Raw genomic sequence first — 25,289 nt, forward strand, 5'->3', positions numbered from 1 at the left:
TTAACAGGCCTAGTATAGACAGCTGCAGGGTGAACACATGACTGAGGCCAAAGAATTAGAAAAAACTCTTTTCCTGAATTTTCTGGGTTTTCTGTTTCAGGGCAAGTGTGTTTTGAGAAATTCCAGACACACACAATCATCTCATCTGACAAAGTTGTAGCTCAAAACCCACTTAGAAAAGGAAGTAGGAGATTGATCAGACAACAGAGGAGAAAATAATTTCCACGGAGATCTCCAAACCTTCAAGATCTAAATAAGAACGTGCAATTGGAAAATGTTTCTATGAAGTGTTTGGAGAAATTATGTGGCATTCCACTTCATGTACAGCCAAGGGCACCATTAGATTTGGATCTTGAAGAACATTGGGAAGTGGGTATTAAAAGGAATACTTACATGCACTGCACGTACCCCTTCATAGGAGGAGCAAAACTAGGAACAACAGTAACTGTCACAGAATCATTGAATCATAGAATCTTTGGGTTGGAAGGGACCTTTAAAGGGCATCTAGTCCAATCCCCGTGCAATGAGCAGGGACATCTTCAATTACATCAGGTTGCTCAGAGCCCCATCCAACATGACCTTGAATGTTTCCAGGGACGGGGCATCTACCACCTCTCTGGGCAACCTGTGCCAGTGTTTCACCACCATCACAGTGAAAAGTGTCTTCCTTACATCTAGTTGAAATCTGCCCTCTTTCAGTTTAAAACCATTACCCCTTGTCCTATCACAACAGGCTAAAAAGTCTGTCCCCATCTTTCTTACAAGCCCCCTTTAAGTACTGGAAGGCTGCAATAAGATCTCCCTGGAGCCTCCTCTTCTCCAGGCTGAACAACCCCAACTCTCTCAGCCTGTGCCTATAGGAGAGGTGTTCCATCCCTCTGATCATTTTTGTGGCCCTCCTCTGGACCTGCTCAAACAGGTCCATGCCTTTCCTATGCTGAGGGTTCCAAAGCTGGACACAGTACTCCAGGTGGGGTCCCAGCCGAGCAGAGGGGCAGAATCACCTCCCTCAGCCTGCTGGCCACACTTCTTTGGATGCAGTCCAGGATACAGTTGGCCTTCTGGTCATGAGCACATATTACCAGCTCATGTCCAGTTTTTCATCCACCAGTACCCCCCAATTCCTTCTCAGCAGGGCTTCTCTTGATCCCTTCATCCCTCATCCTACTGATACTGGGGCTTGCCCCAACCCAGGTGCAGGACCCTGCACTTGGCCTTGTTGAACCTCGTGAGGAGGATTTCCAACCTAAGAAACATAATGTTTCAGTCTCATGTTACAGGGAGAAGCTGGATGCTGAAGGTCCTTACCAAAAAAATTGAAGAAGACCTGTTTGTAGTCTAAATTAGAGTATATAATGATTACTTTTCAAAAATGTTGCTTTTTACTGTATTTTCTATGTTTTTTTTTATTTCAATATTCAATGAAAGATACAGGTTCACACATAAATACAGATGAGTTACATAGGAAAGTTTCAAAAGACAAAACTGATTTCAGTTTTCCCCTTTTGTTGCACATGAATATAATATAGATTGATACAGTTATCTGATAAGAATTTTGATAGTAAAAGTACTCATGTAAGCAGTTACACCAATTCCCTTGAGTGCATTATTCATATTATTTTTTTTCAGAATGAGTTATCAGTCTATCGGTTGTATCAGCCTCTAAGAAAATGTATGTACAGCGCTTGAGCCATGCCAATGAACACCTATCATTCTGTTGAACCAATCTCATAGCTGAGCAATTACAATGAACTTTAATCATCCTGACACTTATTATATTTTATTAGACTTATATCTGAAATCAGAAGACTGTCATGTTTAAAGAACAATGCCTTTACTCTGTTACTGGTATTAACACTACTGATACCATTTCCTTCCTGGGATGGTTTTGTCAGTTGGGTTCCTATAGAACCATACCAGATACAATAGCTTCTCCCCTATTGTTGCTAGTGCTCCATCTTGAAAAAAGTGAAACAGTAAATGATATAGGTGACAATTATTTTTTTTTTACACTAACTGAGAATCCTTCTCACAAACAGCATTTTTAATTCATCATTCATGGTTCTGTAACATCTATTTTGCACTGCATAAGTAAAGCAGGCTTAAGATTAAATTCAGCATCTGTCTTACTCAAATGATAATGAATTTACCCACGTCTTGAATATGCACAAGGTCCCAAGCTTTAAGGATGTGATGCCACTAAACTCCTTTTGAACATGGACCAAAAGTGGTTCTTCAAAAAGATGCTAACCAAAAGTCAACCTTACTACTCTATTTGCAAATTCAGTCATAACTACATATTTCCATTGCAAAATAAAATTCTAAAAGTTTTTCTTAAGTGCCTGATCAGAGCAGCTAAGAGAAATGGAGATGACCCTAATCCTTATTCATTCTCAACATAATGGTTTATTAAATTCAGATTTTTGTAAATCAGCTGAGGACAACGGTACTATTTAGGTAACTCTTACATCTTACATAACTTTAAAAGATTAAAAATTCAACAGAATGAATCTCCCCTGAAAAGCATACATTCAAATGAGGAATAAGTATGGAACCCAGCAATGCATTTTCAGGCAAAAATTCTACAGAGCGGACTTATGAAAACTCAAAGCTATGCAAATATGAAGTATGAATTCCCTATATGACAGTAAACATATGGTAAAGGACATAACCTCATAGAAAGTAATGTTTTAAAGTATGTGATTCAGTGACTCCATGATTCAGATGCAGTACACTTGGCTACAGAGGACGTATGATCCTTGGACATATGTTAGACAGAATGCAACTATCTTTGAGAAGCTTTAAAACCATCATGTTTAATACAGTTTATACTTTTTTCTAATTTACAGAACAATTTACAAGGTTGCAAGGTGATATTGGACAGTATGATACAAAAAATATAATGCTACAATCTAAAAAATATATTGGCTTACTGTGAAATTTATTAAGATATATTAAATATATTTATGACAACATTACTATGAAAATATAACAGTATGGTAATACTTTAACAAGTCTTTTGGACACACCCTTCAAAAATGTTTTTTCCATGACAAATCCTTTACAAAAATACATCTCTGTGTGTGTTGTTTTTCTTTTTGACAGACAGAAAACACTTTTTTCCTTTTTTTTTTTTTTGTGTTTCCTCCCCATATTTTCATTTGCATTGGTTTTTTTCATTTACTGTAAAAGGGTATAAAATATATGTGATGTATCACCGATAACAGTGACAAGCCTAAATAACTATTTTGTATGTATGCATGTATTTGTGTTACAAGAGACTAAAAAAATAATCTTTTGTCCTTGAAAGAAAATTATGTGCAAAGACTGGAACAAATGGAATTTATTTGTTTTAGTTTGCAATAAAATTTTCAACACCCATCTAATTGCCTGTTCTAACTTCATATCCCAGGGGTCTCAAGCCACCAGCTGAGAAACACTGCCTTAGGGAGAAACAAACTGAGAAAAAGAGAATGTTTTTGCAGTAACAGATCTTGACAAAATAGTTCCATCAACATTGTTACTGACAAAAAATATAGATTCAGGCTTCCATTTCAAAAACATGTTTAAATTTCATGAAATTCTTTCAATCTAAGGAACAAAATATAAATTAGCTAAAAACAAATACACTAAAATGTTTAAAGTGAAGATTTTTTAATTTTGGTTGAAAGCATAATGTAGTTTAAAAATTTATACTTTGTTTCCTCAAATGAAGGAAAGAGGAGAGGAGGGGAGAGAGGAGAGGGGAGGGGAAAAAAAACTTGGAAGTTGTTCATTATAACACAATGTTCCAGTAATTTGAAATTTCCAAATTTAAAATTAACCAGGTGTTTGCATAGCTCTCAGATTCAGAGTTCAGATTCAGTAGTACTTCTACAATCTTTGGCAAGTCATTCCCTGTGTATAAATCTGCCCTCTTTAAAGCCATATGCTCTTTTCTATTTTCAGACTACCATTTCTCCAAGATAGGACTACTGTAGATGAACCACAGTATGATGACTTCATTTATATTAAATAATAGTTTACTCTAAAAAAATAAGAGCCATTTCAGTGTTGCTACTCAGTTTTTGATATGTAATTTTATTCAGTGGTCGTAAGTATGGTTCAAAATAACAAGGCACATTGCTACAGCTGCCATGATCCCATAGAAAATAAACTGCAACTCACAAACTTTACTTAACTGTATTTGTATATAAAATAAAACAAAACTTTTAATGTATCCAAAGCACCAGAAGTTAGATTTATGTGGAGTGCAAGATCTAAGGATTTCAAAAAATGTTAGAATGTTAGCTTTCAACAAAAACATGCTTCAGCATTGTACTTAAAACTGTTTTCCTTTAAACAAAAACTTCCATATCAATCCACATGATTAATTTTTGATTTTTCTGTTTTCTTTATTTTTTCATGTGGGTTTTTTGTGTTGTTTAATTATTTTTTGTTACCACTTGAAGTCTGTCTCAGATACCAGATGAGCAGTTTCATAAATTCAGTTTCAGAAGATTAAATAACCCACCACAACCAGTTTTTTCCCCCTATATTTCACAAAGAAAAATGCAGTGTTATTACCTCAGGAGAAGGTAGTTGAGTCACCACTGTATCACCCATTGTTGAAGTAAGAAGTTTGTCACCTAGAATACTTTCTAAATAATCTGCCATTACTTCCTGTTGCTTAGGGCTGCAGTGGTTCTCCAAAGACAGTACAATTGGATAGTCAGATGCCTGGAAATATAATTTAAAGGCTTTTATTATTAATAAATATAAAGAGATCTACTTGATTTCCCAAAATATCTTACAAAAGTCCCTTTGGTAATCTGTATTTTCCTTTATTTTCAAAACTTTCAGAATATAGGTCAGTTGTTTCAGTTTAGTAACACAATAAAAAAGCTCACAATATTTACAAAAGAGAAAGCACAATTGAAGAAGAGAAAAAAATGTATCCTTAGGAAGTTAAGGGGGGTTAAACCAGGGCTAGACAAAGATGGAAAAAAAAAAAAACCAACTAGGGAAATCAAAAGAAGATCTATTAAGGAGGACAGAATACTACATTAGAGAAACCAGTTAATATTTGTGCTGATCTTTAGAAAACACATATTGAAGTGTATTTGTCCAATAATCTATAGAAAATAATTTATCATAGGCATTTAACATACTGATTAAAGTTGGATGTAAAGAAAGTAGAGAGAAAATAAGTGTTAAATCAGCCCAAAATCAGGCTGATTCATTATTGCACAGAGCAGAGTGCAACCTGGAAGCAAAAAGCAGAATTTCTCTTTGTTTGTATTATAGTTATGTACAATATGCTCTGTATTAGTAAAAACAGGTGAGTTACATCTATTGGCTTATGAATAACAGTGAGATAAAACCATACTTTTGTTTTCACTATCTTTCAAAATCAGAGAGTAATTAAATTTTATATAGAAATCTGAACAGAAAAAAAAATAGCTTTGCTTAACTCTGAAAAGGCTATAAATATGTATGTATAAAAGTAGATATAAATGTATGATCATAGGTGTATATATTCACACACATAATGCTGGCCTGAATTACAAGAGTTATCTTAATAGTCATTCAGGACTTCATTTGAGCAGGAGTTTTGCCAGAAACCTATACAAAAGACTGAGACAGTGCCAAAAGCTCTCCAGCTTTCGCTGCTTTGCCAGAGATGAGCAGAAGGGACATCACCCTAACGAGTCATCTGACGAAAAGACAGCAATAGATGGCAAGCTTTATCAGGCCTTGAATTCAAAATAAAAAGAGAGGAAATGGAAAACAGAGTAAGTCTCCAACTTGGCTATAATCCAAGATTTTTCTCTACTTCATAAATTCAAGCTCCTATAAGACAGACTGACAACAACAGAAAAATAAGTGAAGTAAAAAATTGAAAAGGTATAAAGAAGGAGTAAAACATCAGACTGATTCTCAAGTAGTTCACTTATATTCAGTCCTTGCTTAAATGACCTCAGGTGAGAATTCCACCTAACAAGTCAAGTAAGATCTACCGAATTCCTTGCACCAACTTTGGTTTATAATCATTATCAGCAAAATATGTTTATCATTCCTTAAATAAAATTTTAAAAGATATTAAGAACAGATAGCATGATTTTCCCATAATTTATTTCAACAATGCCCACTGCCACAAGCATTGTCGCTGTTTCATACTTTTTTACCATAGAGAATCTGACAACAACCATGTCCCTGGGCTTTCTTAAAGCCACCATCATATTTTAACCAAAATATATATATATATATACATACCACAAATGCATACTTGTCTACCACTTGAATTACAGAATGAAACGGAATTTTGCTTGTTAAAGTGTGACCATGGTACACAACAGGTTCATTGTTTGAGCCATCCCAGCAGTCAATTTCCAGGCAACGACATCCTTTTAAGAGAGCACTTCAAAAGAACAGAAGAAACAATTTTACAGTCAAAAGAAAGATACCACACTTTCTTATACAAGTTGCTGTATTTCTGATTATAAGCACACAGAATAATTACAAGAACCCCTACTTCTTTGTCACAAAAGAAAATAAACCCTATAGAATTATACTGATACAAGACAGAGCTATATTTTTTGTTGTTTATCTTAGTCATGTTAGGTAATAAACTTTATCAAAGCACTAAGTAGTAAGGTCAATTATCCAAATAACTTCCATGAAGAAACTAAAACCAAGGGTCAAAGATTTAAATAAAAGAATTTTGGAATGATGACAAATTGTTGCTTAAAACAGAAAAAGAAATATTTGAAAGGGCCTTTTTTATTACTATTTCAGGATTTGTCTGCAAGTTTGAGAATCATAATTAAAAATAACAGCATCGCACTTACAGAATCAGGTTGTGCTTGGTTTTTACATAACTCAGTTGTACTCCCCCCACCTTATTTCTTAGAGAGAGTACTAACGTTTCTCGGATGTCTTAAATTTAGTCAAATTTTTATTATATTAATGGCACCCCTTAAAGGTTTTAAATTTCTAATATTTGTCTTGTTACCAATTTAAACATTTCTTGTAGACTCTTTTACCTAATTACCAATCTTTTCCATGCTAACAGTATCTCAAAGATGCTTCTATCTTATTTTAGCATTTTATATTTTCCTTACACAAATAGTAGATAAAGAGGAAGAGAGGGGGTATTATACCCTCTTCGCAATTACTTTAGGTGACGCAATATTAATGTCATATGATTTTAAATACTGTTAGAAATAAATTCACTAGTGTTTCTGATCGTTGCAAACCATTATAGAATATCCAGAGAACAACCAAAACAAAAAATTTCAGATAGATGATAGTTCCAACTACTTTCACTTCACTAAAGTAGCACAAAGTAATAGGAATGCTGGACACCTGTCTCCCAAACTCTTCATATTTTCTGTACACCCTCTGTATTGCCTTTATTAGATAACCCATTTTCTCCATTCTTGATCGTTTCTTCTAAATGTGTTTGGGCAATAAGGCATCCTGGTTTCCCTCTCCTCTTGGAGTCAAATGCTGGACATTCAACGACAAAGTTTCTTCTCCCTCCTGGCTATTACAGTGCACCCATTTGTTGTTGTTGTTGTTGTTTCTAAACTGACCACATTGCAACATACACTGATCACTGATATACTTGACATACTCCACCATACTGTGCCCTCATGGCCTGTATATTGATCAGATAAGAGTTTGCCCAGGAATTCTACAGTTATTTCAGGGAGTTATTTATTTTTACATGTTGACATTAAAAACTGATTTAATCATATACTGTGCAGCATACTATAGATTTCATTTGCTGTGGGGTAGATTTTTTGAGATGTAAGTGAAAAAATAGATTGTTTCCAGACTATGAACAGATGGTTTGGCAAATATATTGAAAAGTGTACACACAAACTAAAATACCACTCTAACGTTTTCTGTTTCTATCTGTGATGGTTTTGTTCCTCATTGCCAAGTAGAATTATAGGTGAATTAGTATTCATTTTAAAAAAGCCAAAGAGTGTTTAAAATACAAAAAAACCCAGTAGCTAAATACCTGGTATATCCCCATAAATGACTGGGTCCTATTAGTTGGTCAGATATCAAGTAGGTGTTGTGAGAAGATGAAATAAAATAGTCACATAATGGGTGGTTCATATCTTGGTAGATGGTCCTGTGATCGTTTTTAAATATTGAACAGTCTTCTGAGCTCATGTACCTTACAAATCCTTCAAATGACATCTGTCTTCTTTTCCTCACTGAACAAAAAAGAAAGAAAAGAATTTCTGGTGTGAAGATAAACCGATGGTTATATCTGTATATTGTCTATAATTTTAATAGCCAATTCTGAACATTGCTAAAGGTTATATAGCATAACACTTTCCTACAATTTTAAAATTCATAACAAATAATACAAAGACAAACTTCAGATGTGTGCAATTCTGGAGCTTTGTGCAATTGTTTTGGTTCAAAATTATGTGAGGAAATAAATATGTTCTGACATTTTTATTCTATGGACACCTGTAAGAAAAGTTTGCAGTAGTCCTAATTAAATATGAAGGAAATTATTTGGGTTTTTTTAGTTTTGGAAAGTAACATGCCAGTCAATATACAAAGAGAATCTTCTTTTCTCTGTAGAAAGAACAGGAATTGTTCTCCAACATGTCAGTTGGAGACTGTCAAAATAATCTTGCAGAAACTGTGATTCCTAGCACCAAGTATCTTCCTCAGTGGTGGAAAATTCCAAATATTGATGAAATAATGTTTAAATTAGAAGTAATTGAAATAAAAATAGCATCTTAACAAAATAAATGATTGCCCACAAAGATGAATTGCAAAACAAGTTTCTTATATTACTGCATCTATAACAAAATGCATTAATTGCCTCCATACCAGTGATAGTCATCCCATTTGTTTTGTTTTTAACTGATTTAATGACAAACAGATCCATTATAATGCCAAGCTGCTCCCATGTCATGCTTCAAATGTAATAATTTTGCAAATTATATATTTGCTTCAAAACATAACCTAGATTGAATTAGTTAGGGATTTTGCCCAGTTCTGGTTCTAAAATAACCTTATTGTCACCATAGTAGGCTACTGATAATTAAGCAGTAAGTAATCCGAGATTACTTTCTGCTAATGATAACTGAAAGAGAACAATTTATACAAACTTTTGTCCCAAAAGAACCTCAAAAACCAAAACCCAAAACACTTATCTGTCCTGTTAATTCTCAATACAGCTATAAGAATCACAATTTACGGGTTAGAATTGCAATCGTCAATCTTCAGAATGTGTACAGACTGAAAGTTTTCTATCTGAATGAGAATATATGGAAATCATTCTGATGATGGTAACACAAAGAAAATAATTATTTCTAAATTACACAGTTTTTTGAACTAGAAAACACAATGTTTGAAAATGCTAAACAGAAATAGAAAATTAGGATCAAGGCCCTCCAGACATCATACATACATACACTGTTGTCCTTAACCATACAAATGTTATTCCTACCAGAAGTCTGCCAAAGCTATTCTTAGACTTCCATTGACGAAGAATCCACAGACATCCCAGTAATCCCATTTCAGCACCTAAGTAATCGTATCATTTGAAAGTTTTCTGTAATGTTGTGGTTTGTCTAAATCACATGGGGCTAAACCACAACAAATGTTTACCCTGAAACTTCTTTGCTTTCCAAAATATTTTTTCTCTTTTATACTATTCCTCTCCTTTTTTTTAACAGTCTTATACACATATGAAAACTGCTATTACACTTCCTGTCATTCCACTGCTTCCCAGAAGAAACAAATCCAATTCACTGCATCTTTCTCTTTAGGTTAGGTTTTCTTAGACTTCTGATAATTTCTGTTGTTCTACAACTCTTTCCATCTGGTAAACTTCCTTCATGACATTTGATGCCCTAAATGGAACTTAGTGCTCCTCCTTATTGAACACCATCCTTCTTTTCTATATTATCAATTTGCCAAAATCACTTTGACTTCTATTCTTGTTCCCTATTATACGTGAAGTTCTGGTGTCAAATCTAGATTTAACAAAATTAATTTTTATTCCATCATCCAATTTATCAATGACATAATTGAAGTCTGGATCCCAACACAATGCTTAGTCCAACTGTAGATTGATGTAGCCTTTAATTTTGTCTCTAAGTAATTGACAATTAACTTCTCAGAGTAATTTTCTAATGAGTTGCTTATGTACCGTGTAGTTATTTTGCCTGCTTTCTGCTTCCTCAACTTGTTTTTTAGAATGCAAGACAGCGTTAAAAAGTATTTTTCTTCTATCCACCAGTGCTGTTACACTCTTATAGAAGAAAACTGGATACAATTTCTTCATGAAATGTCCTGGCACACTGTTACTTATCCTTACCATCTTAGAGGTGATTCCATACTCATTATTTGTTCCACATTTCTCTGGTAACTGACTGGTGTCTAGTTCCTTGGATGTTCCCTTTCTAAAATGGATACTACATTTCATCTTTCCAAGTCTTTCAATTCATCATCCATTCTCCATGTGTTTTCAAAGGTAACCTGTATTAGGCAAGCTTCTTACAGTCAATTTTCTAAAAACTAGGCTTTGTCAACCTGTCTTCACTAATCTGATTAAGTCATTTAAGCATGTCCCACCATTTTTTCTATATTTTTGAATGAGAACTTACTCTGTTCTTATTAATAATGTTAGCCACCCGATTGTACTTAGGTAGTGGATCAAGAATTTCCTTGGTCTTTCTTTTAACTAACATATTTGCAGAATGACTTATTGTTACCCTTATGATTCTTGATATTGCATCTTATTTAGTATCTTGACTTTTTTGATTTATCCACAAGCACATGCTATATTGTGTAATACTTGTAGCAATAGGGTTACATTTCTACTTTCTGGATCTTTAAAAAAAGTTAATTTATTGATTGATTAATTTATTTTTCATGCTTTATATATATCTCTGTGTAATTACAAGTTAGGCCAGTACCCCTCCCCCCTTTTTTAATTTACTAACAATTCTTACATTAATTTTTTGACATTTATCTTTTAAATTAATGAAAAATTTTGACATTCCAAAGTTTTGCTTATTTTTGGAATTATTTTTGATGCTTTTCTGGCTTTTGATGCTTTTCTCATCATTGATAAAAGATAGTTACAGTCTTCTCAAGCAAAGAACTTATGTTTGTATAAATATGCTCATGACCATAATCCCCTAAAAGTGAAAACATTATAAAGTAAACTTGTGTTACTTTGTTAGCCAACATGTAAGGTCTTTGACTTCAGTAAAACACCCTGTTATAGCTCATGTCTATAATCAATGGCCTGAAAATGTTTTTATTTTTACACAGTTTATCACAGGCCATTGCATTACATTGGTTTATAAATTTCAATTTATAATCGATTGTCTTCTTCTGGTGAAAGCCTTTCCTAAAACTAGATATTTACACATTCTGTCACATATTGGAATTTTTGTGTCTCACAAATCCAGCTTCAGCCAGCCATTGTCTTAGTTGAGAGTTTTAAGTCATGTTTCTTATTTCATGCAATTTTTTAATGAAATCTGTAGGAATTTGACTGAGGTCTCGACTCTGTTAAACTTGATTTACATTGGTCAATGGGATCAAAAGTTCTTTCCTGCAAATGCATGCTCTCTCTCTTGCTCGCTTTCTCTTAGACACACATGCACACACAAAAAAAATCAAATTTAAAAGCATCTATCTCCTAGGAATACACTGAAAATATTATTTTGATTCACAAATACATTCTGGATTAGTCAAATTCTTTACCTGACAGATGGACCAAGCTTATATTGTTATATACAAATTAAGCAGGTTTTTCAAGACAGGATTGTATTTTTGACCTGTTTTTGTAGGGCCTAGCAGGAAAACACAGAGGCAGGAGCAGAGTTTTTGAATGGTAGTGCACTGTAAATAATAGTGAGATGCACCTTCTTATCCTCACTCTGCCTCTAACCCTATCCATGCAAATACTGAATAATGAACAGTAATGTTTTTTAAAAAATAAATATATACCAAGATTAAAAAGAATGAAGTGCAATTGGTTGGCATGTTTCCTTTAATCTCATTCAATGATTCAAGATATCTATTCGAAATTATTAATAAAATGGAGAGATAACCGAATCTTTGTGTAGAACAAAACTGATATTTGGATGTTAGTAAGACACAGCTGTCAGGTGTGAATCACATATTCCCCAGTTTTATGGTCAATTCAATAAAATGGTTCCTTCAGCCAAAAATTTATTTAGTGCACACACACACAAAATCTGTTAATGCAGCATTTTGCCATTAGGAATTAAATTGTACAATAAAAATGAGAAAGTAATGTATACTATACTGTTTCTGAACTAAGTACAATACCCTCTGAGAGTTAATTCAGAGTTATCAGGCTCAATAACATTGAAAAGTCCTCTCTCTGCACACGAATGTTAGGGATGTGCTAAATGTTATAGATGGACTTACCAATGGTGTATCTAAAATCTAGTCACTGTTTTCATCTCTATCTTGACGTACTAGTGTCATCACATTTATCAGATAATGGTTGTTATTATTAGCAAACCAGTCAATCAAATGTCAAAATCTGCCCTTTTCCCTTTCTGCAATATACAGGATAAGGATGGCAGATGAGTCCAACAGATCATCCTGATGAAGAATACTCTATACCAAATTCAGAATGACAGTTACACAAAATGGTCTATCACAACACCATATGAATCAACTATCATGTCAATCATATCTGGAACTTTCCAGTAAATATGTTTGAGTGGGAGTATTAGTTCACTCAAAGGAGCATGAATAATACAGCTATTATTTCCAATTAAAAGACAACCAATTTTATCACAGATGAAGAGACAAACAAGAATTTGGCTCAGCATCTGAAATTTAAACTAGACATTAAACTTAAACTGTAGAAACTTTAGTTGATATTTACAAATGTATTTTCTAACTGACTAAAGAGTCTTCAGTTTTTAACCACTTTATAGCTATCAACTTTCCCATCAAAACAGATAAAATAAAAGAAACTTTTAAATTGGTAATGTATTATATAATTAATTAGAAAACACATTAGTTCTCAGAAAGAGTAGAACATATTCAATAAGATATATTCTAACTTTGAAAGGCAACCTCAGAAAGTAATGGCATAAGGAATGAAAGGTTTTGTAGCTATTACTGGAAGTGAGTGACTCTTAATGAAAGACCAAACATGTTTGGTTTCTTCTTGAAATATGCATCCAGTTTCTTCTTTCCAGCACAGTGGGAATGATCAGCATAGATATTCCAGGGTTATTATCCCAAAAGGAATTTTCTCCTCGTTGGGTTTATTTTACTTAACCAGTTATCAATTCCACCCCTTATCAAAGACTGGGAACCAAAGGAAACTAACAAAGTTAAACATCTGAGAGTCCACTGAACAACGTAACAGCTTGCAATAAAATGCAGTTAACAGTCATTTCCCCTTCTTAGCTTAGCTGCAAATTTTGCCTCAAGTTATGTTCAGTGGATCTCAGCAGAAATGTTCTTGAAGCAGCCTTCAATAGCTGAAGAATATGCATAGTACAGAATTAACAAACCTCCACTCAGATTCTCATGATTCCAGAGGGGTGATCAAGGCATCTATGAAGATCCTACATAGTGTTTCTTCTGCAAGTAAGTCAAGACGACATATAAATTTTTGGGTTGGGGGGCGTTGTGCATTGTTACTAAATGACTCGAAAGGAGACAGCATAATAAGCAGGCAAGCAGAATGGCAGATAAGAACCCTAAGAAAAATAAAGTTAAAATGTTTTTTAAAGACCAACAATGAACTCATTCATTGTTGAACAATAGAATATATAGAACGACAACGGAAAAAGATAAATAAATAACAGGAAAGAAGGGAACGGAGAAAGGAGAGCACCATGAAAACAAAGAAATTAAAACACAGAAAGGAAAAAAAAAATATATATAAAAAGTAAGACAAGGCTTTTAAAGTAATAAATGAATAAGGTTTTTGCATAATGGTTTCAGAATATTATTCTGATGACTTTTAACATTCATCAAAATGTAACTGGCGCTTTTCCTTAAAATAACGGCAACAACACAGAAACCCTTCCATGGTAGCTAAACAAAGAAGAAATTATGAGCTCTGTAGGTATGCCTGACTCAATAGGAAGAACTTATTTGTTAGAAAAATATTTTGTTTGCAAAGTATTCCTGAAATATGGAAGAACCCAGATTGATCTCTACATTCTGGGCTGAATCACCAGTGATAGATGTTTAGATAGCTTCTTTCTACTGCAACAAGAACAATGTCACAGATTCACTGAGAGAGTAAAAGTGAAATAACATAAAAAAGAAACAATAAAACTGCTAGTCAAAGCGTGGGAGGCTGCAGGGAGGACTATCGAAACACTGCTCAGGCAGGATGCAATGGTGTTTGGAAAGCCAAAGCTTAACCAGAATTGAAACTGGCAAGGGACATCAGTAGCAATGGAGCACTTTTACTGCTGCATCGGCTATGTTTTAAAAAAGAGTAAGTGAGCTTGCTGTTGAACAAGGGCAGGTGGTTTAATGACAGTAAACACAGATAATGCGAAAGTACTCAGTGGTGTCTTTTTCTCAGTCTTTATCAACAAGGTGTAGGCTTTGTGTCTACAGGCAGGGTTCAAGAAAAAAAGAAACTACCATCAGATAGAGATTAAAATAAAATAGAGATTACTGGAGAGAACTCAAAACATAAAAGTCCATGGGACCAAATGAGATGCATCTGAGGGTGTTAACAACTGTTGGCTGGTATCACTGCAAAGCCATTCTCTACCATATTTGAAAGGCCATAGAGGTCAGGGGGAGGCCCCAATGACTTGAGAAGAAAAAATGTTGCATTCAGTTTCAAAAAGGGCAAGGACTTTCTGCACTTGCAGCCCAGAAAGACAACTGTACCCTGGGCTGAATCAAAAAAAGCACGGCCAGCAGGTCGAGCGATGTGATTCTGCCCTTCTACACCACTCTGCTGAGACCCCACCTGCAGTACTATGTCCAGTTTTGGAACCCTCAGCATAGGAAAGGCATGGACCTGTTTGAGCAGGTCCAGAGGAGGGCTGCAAAAATGATCAGAGGGATGGAACACCTCTCCTATGAGGAAAGGCTGAGGCAGTTGGGGTTGTTCAACCTGGAGAAGAGAAGGCTCTGGGAACACCTTATTGCAGCCTTTCAGTACTTAAAGGGGGTTTATAAGAAAGATGGGGACAGACTTTTTAGCAGGGCTTGAAGCAATAGGAAAAGGGGTAATGGTTTTAAACTAAAAGAGAGTAGATTTTGACTAGCTATAAGGAAGACACTTTTCACTGTGATGGTGGTGAAACACTGTTACAGGTTGCCCAAAGAGGTGGTAGATGCCCCATCCCTGGAAACATTCCAGGTCAGGTTGGATGGGGCTCTGAGCAACCTGATCTAGTTGAAGATGTCCCCGCTCATTACATGGGGATTGGACTAGATGCCCTTTAAAGGTCCCTTACAATCCAAACTATTCTGTGATTCTATGTTTCTGTGATTCTATGACTCCATGATTCCATGATTCCATGATTCAATTCAGGGAACTACAAGTTGGCCAGCCTCACTTTCATCCCTCGGAAAATCATGGTGCAAGAACTCCTGGAAGCTATTTCCGGGCACATGAATGAGGCTGTGGATCTCTGTCCTTAGGGGTTTTCAAGCTTTGACTGAAAAAAAGTCCTGAGAAACCTATTCTGAATTCAGTGATAATCTTGATTTGAGCAGAAGGCTGGAGTAGCTGCCCTCCTGAGGTCCCTTTCCATCTGAACAGTTCCATGATTCTGTGGTAGTAGAAGTCTATGTTTAGAGATCTTCTCTTACAAGTTGATCAGAGAAAAAAATGGAAATGGGAGAGCTTGGGAGAGCATAAATAATTAATTATAGCTTTAACCCCAATAACATGGGTAATGACATCAGTAGACACATGATGGGATAGATTAATAACCAGACTCCATGCCTGCTGAAGATGCTGAGGATCCACCATGTTCACAAGACTGCTTAAATGTATTCCTGATGTTGTTGCCAATCATGTCCAGCTGAGAGCAAACCAGAGTGTAACTAAGGTTTCAGTCTTTCTCAGTAAAGAGGTATAACCTTCCCAGTAGATACATCCTTAGAATTTTTCCTCTGTGAAATCTCTTTATTAAATTACTTCTACATTTAAACTTTCTGCCATACGACGCTCAAATACAGACACACCAAAGTGCAAAAATTATGATTCATGGAGAGCATTCTACTAGAACAAATTGTAGGTTTAAACAGTACAAAATGGAAGCACTATATCAAACTCCACTAGTATGGAGTCTTTCCATTTGTAAGATAAACTTTAAGCAAAAAGCTCTACTATATAAACAATGCTGTAACAATTAATGTGATGCCCAAGTAGGATCAAAACACTCTTGGTTGTAAAATATGTTTTGAATTGCAATGGGTTTAACTAAACTTATTTTCACTTTATTGTGATTGTGAATCACAGTATTGAGTAGTTAAACCAAACCAAATTACACAAAATTATATTCTGACATTTTCTAGTCTTGAAAAATGCTGTCCTCAGTGTTCAGATTTTTATGCTTTTTTTTTTTTTTTTAATTAATACTTCATCCATTCTAACTGATTTAATTATGGTTGATTTCCTCTAAGAGAAATATCTTGTGATGAACAGATCAGTTGCTAATAAAATATAATTTCTAATTTTTTATCTTTGTAATTCAATATTTATATTCCTCTAATTAATTAAGCAAAATTATTTTTAAAAATTTAGCTAAACAAAAAAATTCAGCCTGGCTTCCTAATAATGGTCATTCACATGTTTCTGTGAGCAGTAAAAAGATTTAGTGCAGTTTATATTAGTTCATCTGCTGTGTGAAAATTGTATTTTGTTTGAAGCAATCTGCATGTAGGTTTTGGACCAGTCTGTTGCAACAAGAAGTAAGAATGACAGATCTGGTAAGTAATGTCATATGCTATGACTGAGCAATATGCTGCATAAATTTATTGTGATTTATTAATAGTTCCTTGTATTACTACATTCACAATGTTTAAAGATCTGAATTTTAAAAAATCAACATTTTGTACAAGCGCTTACAAAAGATATTATGCAACATACATAACTATAATATAATTGCTTATGTTCGTTTTCTTTAAAATGTTCAATTTGCATAGTCAGATGAGTATTCAAAAATATAAACATAGTCATTGACAGAAGCACAATAAGTAAGAGCTAGAAATCAAATACTTCTATGCATACAACTATGCATACCTTCTTCAATGGGTTCATACTTCAAAATAATTTCTAAGGCAGTTGTTTCACAAGCTTCAGTTTCATATTGTTCTTTCTTGAGAAATTCAATGAGTTCAGTGTCAGCTAGAATTTTGCTGTTTGGAGAGTAAGCATGGAAAAGTTCATGAAATTCAGGTCTGTGTACAAGAGTTCGATAAATTGCCCTGAAATCTTCTATGTTAATCGTATGTGCCTTACGCTTGTCGACTGTTTTCTGAAAAGAAAAAAAAAAAAAAATCAAGCCAGTCAATACAACGATAGAAATGGTACAAAGATACACACAAAACACTCTATTATATCTGATCGTAAGAGCAAGAACAATAGAAAAAACCTCAAGCAACAGTGACTGCAATGCATTATCAAATTATATTCTTCTGCTTCTATATGCAACTTTTAGATTTGACTTTGTGTGATAAAAATATTTTATACAAATTAAAATGTACCATATGACATAATTAGTATCTAACTACAATAAATTTCTATATAACGCATATGCAATGTTAAAACATGTTATACAAAACTTCTAAAATGCTATGCAGTAAAATAAATCTGCAGCATAAAAATTATCAAGTGGAAAATATATTTAACATAATACCTCTCCAACAGCAATTTAAACCATATTGTAAATACTGTCAGTTGAATTTACATACAACATACAGGAAACAGTTATCTAAAAAATGAAATAAAGATGACAAAATTATCTTGAGATCCAATATATCAGGTAAGAAACACTATTAAAGTTTGGAGACAAGATACTTTATAATAAATTATGACATTGTGTTCTATTCTTAACAAGCCAGAATGTTTAACTCAGATTAATTATTCACACTTTCAGAATACTTAAACTGTAAGCTTGTTTTCATAGAGCTTACAAAATGTTAGCATATTAATTAATTTCAGTGTTTCACTATAAAAGCCACTAGAAAAATCAAAAGGGCAAAAGAATTTGAGTAGGATAATACTTTTTTAGCATTTCTGCCATTTACATTTTTCTCAGGCTTAACAATTTTATTTATCCTTTAAAATTTTCTACATGAAATATGTAATTGTGCATATAAAATATAGATGTTTCTAACAGTTTAGCTTGTATTATTCTTAAAGTTGCCAAATTAAGAGCAACTTTGGAAATTTACTGATAAAATTACTCACAAAAATCATAAATAAATGACAATTCTTTGCATCATTGATTATCACTGGAAGCTGATCAAATTTCATAATTGTTGGCTCCTTAAACTGGGACTACTAAAGAGGCTAAATTTCAGCATCTAATAACATAGCACCTACTATGCTTAGTAGAGATTTCCCAAAAGTTCTGCAAACATAAAATGTCTTATGAGCTTTAGCTGCTTTTTTATGAAGACTTTTGTTTACTACTAAATTAGATTAGTTTTGAAGAGACACCATGGAAACTAAAAGCCTAATGATACATTACCATCTTCTTCCTATGCAGTACAGTTCTACTAAGAGATGTCTGAATAAGTACAACAATAAAAGTAAGAATACTTTAGATAATCAAAACAAGTACAAAAAGAAATTTCATGAGGGGCTAGACAGAAATTTTACAGATCATTACTTAAATATTTGCTTTGAATTTGTGAGAGAATTATAATGATCATTTTTAACAAAAATCACTAGCACAAAAGTAATTCAATACAAATGCTAATAAAATGCATTTCATTACTGCTTGAGAAATCCCACAAGGTTGATATCCTAGATCTAATTTTTAACATGTTTAAGAAAACTGCAAATTTACTCAGAACTGTTAAATAGAAAAAGAAAATACCAACTTATTTTGGAATTAAACTATATATCAGGACTCAGGAGACATCCACTTCGGTATTAGCACAATGTGAAGCTGGGCAAAAAATTAGATTTTCTGTCTCAATTGCGTCTTGATGAAATACAAACAATAATACTACACAGGGGAGATTTTCACAATAAAGTTAAGAAAATCATGTTGATATAAAAAAAAAGACTGTTAGAAAATCTTTGTGGGTAGATTTCTGTTATTCTTATTTTTATTAGTGCACATCAAATCTTTTCTATTCAGAAAAAGAAGTATCTTGACAAGGACTTAGTCTGGAGAGGAATTATATGAAAATATAATTCCTTAAAAGTCTTAATGTTCATAATTCTGATATTGTTTAAAAGAGCATTACAGTAAAATAAATTCAAAGAGAATAGACAAGAAAAAAGCAGATTATTCTTTTAAAACTGCTTTCTATAAAATAGATTTTGTCATGTATAGTCATTCAATTAACTGTTGATGTATAGTTACCGACAATGATGCCAGTAAAATTTCCTTCCAGGCTGCTTTGCATTTTTACATAGTATTATACTGATGAACAATTTGAGCCCCAAAACTACTGAAAATACTCAAAGCCCTCTCAAACAGCAAAGAATGACTAATAGTACTACTACAAATAACTAGATCAGACTGTTAAGTACATTATATTGTTAAATAAAACTAGATCAAACTTGTTCTATGCAGGTCAATTCCTCAAATAATTACTCTCTTCTCTACCCACAGTTGATCATCCCTCTCTAAGTTCTGTCAGAAAGCAAAGTAGGTGGAAAATACAGGAAATAATAGTTTAAAATTTTCATGTGATTCTCAAGGTTGGAAATTCTCTCAACACAGTGCAAGTTGAAAAACCACAGGCAGACTCTTCAACAAGGGTTGAGTTCATGCTGCCAGTTTTACCTTGGCTTGACAAGGCAGAGAACAATGAGAGAGGAACAAGAGAGTGAGGCAATGTTAATGCCTTCCCTCTGCCTGCCTGCCTGCCAGCATGACGTGACCTAAAAGTTTCTGAATTGCCATAGCTAACTGTCCTCTGATGAAGCTGGACAGAATCAGCCAGCTGGTTACAAAATTCGCAAAGAAATTAAATATAGGCAGAGCCACTTGGCTTAATTTCCTTAGGAAAACAGCTTTACCAAACAGTTATTTCTGGTAAAAAAATGAGCTAAAAGGAAAAATCATACATCTTTTGAGTAAATACTAGATGGGACTTGAAGAACACCACAGCCCACTATGTGCAAAGGCACTCAATTTTGCAGCATATGCTCACTGGGACTGAATTCCACTTGATGGTAGTTTGACTACCTACATTAAGTTAACTTATTAGTAAGTCCAATTTCTAGCTGTATCATGTAACCTTTGCAGAAATTTCTTAAACATTGTCATATCTCAAGGCAACATCCTTTCCCGGGGTTAGAGTGCAATTCCCATCCATTTAGGCACAGGTCTTAAGTACTTCAAAGCAGAAGTATAGTGGAATATTGAATGAACAAGTGTGCTGGATCTATGCTGACCTGAAGCCTGAGCAGATCAGACAACTCCAAATTGTACTCCTGGCAAAAGGATTTTTAGGAAGTCACTCTAATGGCTCTGCCCAGCACCAGACAGGTATGTCTGGGCTCGTTAGCTTGATCACAGAAGCATCTGGGTGGGATGAAACCAGGATATTCTAATTTTTCTCAAGTGAGGCCTTGTTACAAAAAAGTTGGGAATCCAGATCTACATATTTTCCAACACCCTACACTATTTTGGTGTGGTGAAGAGAAGGTGGTAATGCAACCACTCAGTTATCTATTTTACAGAGAAACAAAAGACCTGGACAAGGCAAATTATTTGCTGGTTTTGCACATCCCACTAGCATTCATTTCTCAAAACAATAATTGTAAAAAGTCAGCAAATATAAGGCACTTATGTAACTGGACTTCTAAATGTATTTAACCGCTTAATCTACATACTCCTCACCTTAAAAACATGTTTTAAATGTGCGAAATCAAAAGGCATCTGCAGTTTTTCAAGCAGCTTCATTGTGCTGTCTAAATCAATCTTCCCAGTCCTGAACTCATTCTGGATGATGGACAAAAACCACGTATGAGAAATCAGGTTAAGGAAACTTCTGGCCTGTGTCATTGTCTTTTAATAGGGGGGGCAAGGGGAGAAGTTTAATTTTTTTTAAATCTAAAAAGCATGCACATTGCTTTTCTCATACTCCAGAACATCCTAGTCTTCCAGTTTCTAATAATGCTGTAGGCACGCAGGAAGACATTTTTGCTCTGCACCCAGAAACTCTGTGGGCAAAGGTGACAAAAAGGGCCAGAGAAAGAGAAGGGGGGTGAGTGAAGGAAAACAAGGAGTGGGTTAGGGTGAAGAAGGGTGTGCAGTGAGAGAAGGGAAATGTGTGGAGGCCAAGGGGATCCAGCAGCTGTAGGGAACGGTGGGAAGAGGAGTGCCAACAGCAAGCAGCAACGAGGTGAGGGTGCCCAGCATTGCGCCCACCCAACCAGCCTCAACCAGCCCCGGCTGGACCAGGCCAGACCAGACTGGACTGGCTGCCCCAGGCCCTCTCCTGCCACCCAGCTGGGGGTTCCATGCGTGCACAGGCCTAGGTCCTGACATGGGGGGAAAGGGGCACGCAGGGGGAGGTCAGACAATAGCAGTGGTCACAGGGCAGGGAGAGGAGATGAGGCAGAGAAGGTAGAGCAGCAAAAGGAGGAGGAGGAGGTAGAGCAAGAGGAGGATATCTGTTCTCCTCCATGGCGGCTCTGCATCGCTTGCTCTGGTCTCTTCACTGCAGTGGCATTGGCAGCGTTTGGCAGGACATCACCTCTGCTTGCTGTGGTTCCTGGCAGCGCCCTTCCCCTACCCTCCTACCCCTGTGCCCCTGCCGGGACGCCCAGCGCCCTCCTGGCACAGCCCCCAACCTTGGGCCCCCACCAGCCGCTGTGAGGTCACAAACTGCGGGTGCCCAGCGCAGGCCCCTTCCCGCCACCACTCCCCCCACCCCGGCTACCATCTTGTGCCTTTTCCCTCCAGCACAAAGTGGGCTGCGTGCCCACCCCTCGCCTGCAGTCCCCCACTCCTTGGACAGCCCTCACGCCCAGCATGTGCGCGAGGCAGGAGCTGCACCAGCCGGAGAAGGCGTCTCTCCTTTGCGGCCTACTGCGCCAGTCTCCCCCGGGGGAATTTTGCCAGCTTGTTCGCGATCTCTCCGCTCTGGTGCAAGATGACAAGCTGGTGAGGCAGGAGGCTGCCCACATGGCGGCCTGTCACAACAAGAACAACTTCACCCCCATCCAAATAAATGGGCACACTGTGCTACTGACCCACTACAACAACTTAGGGGGAAACCGCTTCTTTGACCCTCAGGGTAAATTCTCTTTTGAGTTTGACCACCTGCGTGGGGTAATCAGCAAACCCCAGCTGCACGGTGTGATGCTAGATGAGGGGGAGCTGTGGCGAGAGGCCCTCCACAAGGGCTTGAAGGCCTACGTGAGCTGCCATTTTCCTGTAGGGAACTGCTGTGTGTTCAAAAAAAGCCTGGGGAAGAGGCAGATGTTTGTGGCCTGCATTGAGGCTCATCAGTACCAGCCTTCAAATCACTGGAAGAGCCTTTGGAAGTCAGACTGGACTTTTGCCTTGACTCCCTTTACCACACAAGTTACAGGGATCTTTCTCCTCCAGATACACTACTTCAAAGATACCAACCTCCACATAACTGTCAGCAAGTCTGTGAAAGAGACTCTAAATGTTATAGACCGAAGTCAGTTTGCCACAGATTTTGTGAAATTTGTGAAAGCTGAGGACACCAAGTTTCATATTGCCATCCTGGAAAACATTCAGGCTTTGTCAGAGAATATATGGGGAAAAAATCTGCGGAGGAAACTCCCTGTTACTCGCACTTTTATGAACTGGAATAAACTATTGAATGATCAGCATCTGATCACAAATGTCTCAAATACAGAAGTGGCTCCATGCTTACTGAAACGCACTATTTGATATGGTGGCCTAAATAAAAAAAAGCAGAAAAAGACAAAACGGAGGTGTTTAGTTGAGTTATTTCTGGATTACTCAGGAGAGTGCAGAAACTGTCATCAGTCAATCACCTCTTCAAAAATAATTCATATCTGTAGTTTTATTTTTTATTCTCTTCATGTACTTTTCAACTGCTTCTAGAAGTACTAGTAATGGCCACTGTCAAAGGCCCAACAGTCAGTGCTACAGGTAAGACGACAAGCAAACTCTTACTTTCCTTTGTAATTTTACCCAACATTATATTTACTTATGTAACTTCATATTATATGTAGCATTCGTTATAAGGGTATCAGTAAGATAGGCTGGCAAACATATTGAGGCATTATTTCTAGATTTTTTCATTGGTACTGAAACCAAGGAAATTGAGCCTTCAAGCTTTGCTTGTGGATACCTCTCTGTATGCCCAAGAGACATCCCTGAGAGTCACAAGAACAAAGGGAGATCAGTACACAGGAGGAATAAATTTCTTATAGCTAGCGCAGAAGGTATTTCAGGACTGAGCAGGGATGTATGCTGGGTGTTGCAGTATTACAGAATAAAGTAATACTTCTTTCCTTCTCCCAGAGTTTATTACAAATGCAAAAGGAATGTATGTGATTTTGGTTTTCCTTCAAACTATGACAGTGATAATTTATTAACATGTTTATAACAATAAATGAGATGCCTACCACACTTGCTGTTTTCTGTAAACATAGCTTTTAATTAGAGTTTTATTAGAAACAAAGTTTAATTTCAAGCAGTAATATAAACACTAAACTTTCTAAAAATATTTATGTGAATGTTTAAACATTATTCTTAAAAATATTAGGTGTTTTTAATATAAGCATGAGATTTTGCTTTTTTTCATCACTGCTGGTGGCAATTATGTTGTCACATGGGTTGAACTAGTCAGTGGCTTTATAGCTTAAATGCTCAGACTGGCCACGATTCCTTGTTTTAAAATGCAGTGAAGAACTAGGCACTGTTATGGTTTTGGGGATAACCAACATGGTGCGAAAATGCCATCTTCAGATTACTCTTCTGATGCAAAATAAAGATTTTTCATCTGTACTAACATCTGATTTGGGAGGTTCCTTACTCTATACATCTGAATATGATAATTAATTACCCAGACAAACCAATAACAAAAAGGTGTCTAATATAAAAAACATCATTCGACATCATTCTATATTGTTGATGACAAAGTCATATGCTCAGTTTTTATGTATGAGCATACTAATGTACAAAGCCTAATTGCAGAAGAAGAGGTTGTACTGTTGCCAGTATCTGAATGAAACTGAAAGGAATTAAATAATTCCTTTGATATATAATTAATTTCTTCCGATTTGCATTGACTAGAGCACATTTTTCATCTGATTGTTCATCTTTATGGTCACTCAGCACAAAGATTCTGGGAGTGTTATACTAATTTATGGGCAGAAAGGTGCTTATCACACAGGGTTTCCTTCCTGCAAGCAGAAAGCAGACTGCTGCCCTTGTAACAATGTCTCTCGACAATGCCTTTTACAGATGCCCATTTGTTAGATAATCTGCACCATGCACTTGAAGAGGGAGAAGGATGGAGCATGGAGAGCATTTTCTGTGCTCCTCTGGTTCTTCACAGAAAGCTGTATTACCTATGGGTCATTCTTTTTTCACCCCACAGCTGCTACTGAGATCCGTCCAACACCAGTCCAGCCCTTTTAGTGCCGATGTTGCTGCTGGACACCATTCAATAAGCAAGCAGCTGTCTTTACATGGCATTTATTTGAATGTGACTACTTCTTTACTGAAAATAAGAGTAATTTTATTAAAGATGTTATACAACTCAGGGCTGCTCTAATGAAGATGGCTTGTTGTGAGTGTAGTTCATACCTACAGTACGGAATAATAGATGAAATTTTGGACATAAATTTAAGTGCTAACAGAAACAGGGTCATAGCACTGGAAATTCTGGATTGTGAAAAAAGCACTTTATTCAAATACAAATATTGAACATGAGATAACAATAAGGAACAGTAGGGAATGATGGAAAAGACTAAGCAGTTATATGACTTTTAGTTTTAACATTTTTTCCACCAGAATCAATCCTTTATGAGATGCAAATATATGACACTTTCCTGCCTTCCCTATCAGTTTACCTTTATGAACTTTCCATTTTCCTTCACTTTCCTTTTTCTATAAAAGAGGGAA

At 35.7% G+C, this 25,289-nt stretch overlaps 2 protein-coding genes across 2 annotated transcripts in view; one reads left to right on the plus strand and one right to left on the minus strand.

Annotated features, from left to right (window-relative positions):
- Nucleotides 1-21,840, minus strand: part of PLCZ1 (phospholipase C, zeta 1) — a 33,253-nt gene extending 11,413 nt beyond the window's left edge. Inside the window, exons 1-6 of the mRNA XM_010286362.1 lie at nucleotides 21,827-21,840; nucleotides 21,051-21,174; nucleotides 17,264-17,498; nucleotides 8,012-8,213; nucleotides 6,256-6,400; nucleotides 4,567-4,719 (exon numbers count right to left, since the gene is read on the minus strand). Coding sequence (XP_010284664.1) covers nucleotides 4,567-4,719; nucleotides 6,256-6,400; nucleotides 8,012-8,213; nucleotides 17,264-17,498; nucleotides 21,051-21,174; nucleotides 21,827-21,840 — 873 coding nt within the window. The remainder of the gene's footprint in view (nucleotides 1-4,566; nucleotides 4,720-6,255; nucleotides 6,401-8,011; nucleotides 8,214-17,263; nucleotides 17,499-21,050; nucleotides 21,175-21,826) is intronic.
- Nucleotides 21,841-22,187: 347 nt separating this feature from the next.
- LOC104620210 (F-actin-capping protein subunit alpha-2-like) lies at nucleotides 22,188-23,081 on the plus strand. The gene has a single exon (XM_010286363.1). It carries the CDS (start codon nucleotides 22,188-22,190, stop codon nucleotides 23,079-23,081), a length of 894 nt encoding a protein of 297 aa, XP_010284665.1.
- Nucleotides 23,082-25,289: the final 2,208 nt, after the last annotated feature.

Source organism: Phaethon lepturus, unplaced genomic scaffold (genome assembly GCF_000687285.1).
Source record: "Phaethon lepturus isolate BGI_N335 unplaced genomic scaffold, ASM68728v1 scaffold13424, whole genome shotgun sequence".
In the NCBI taxonomy this organism is placed as follows: domain Eukaryota; kingdom Metazoa; phylum Chordata; class Aves; order Phaethontiformes; family Phaethontidae; genus Phaethon; species Phaethon lepturus.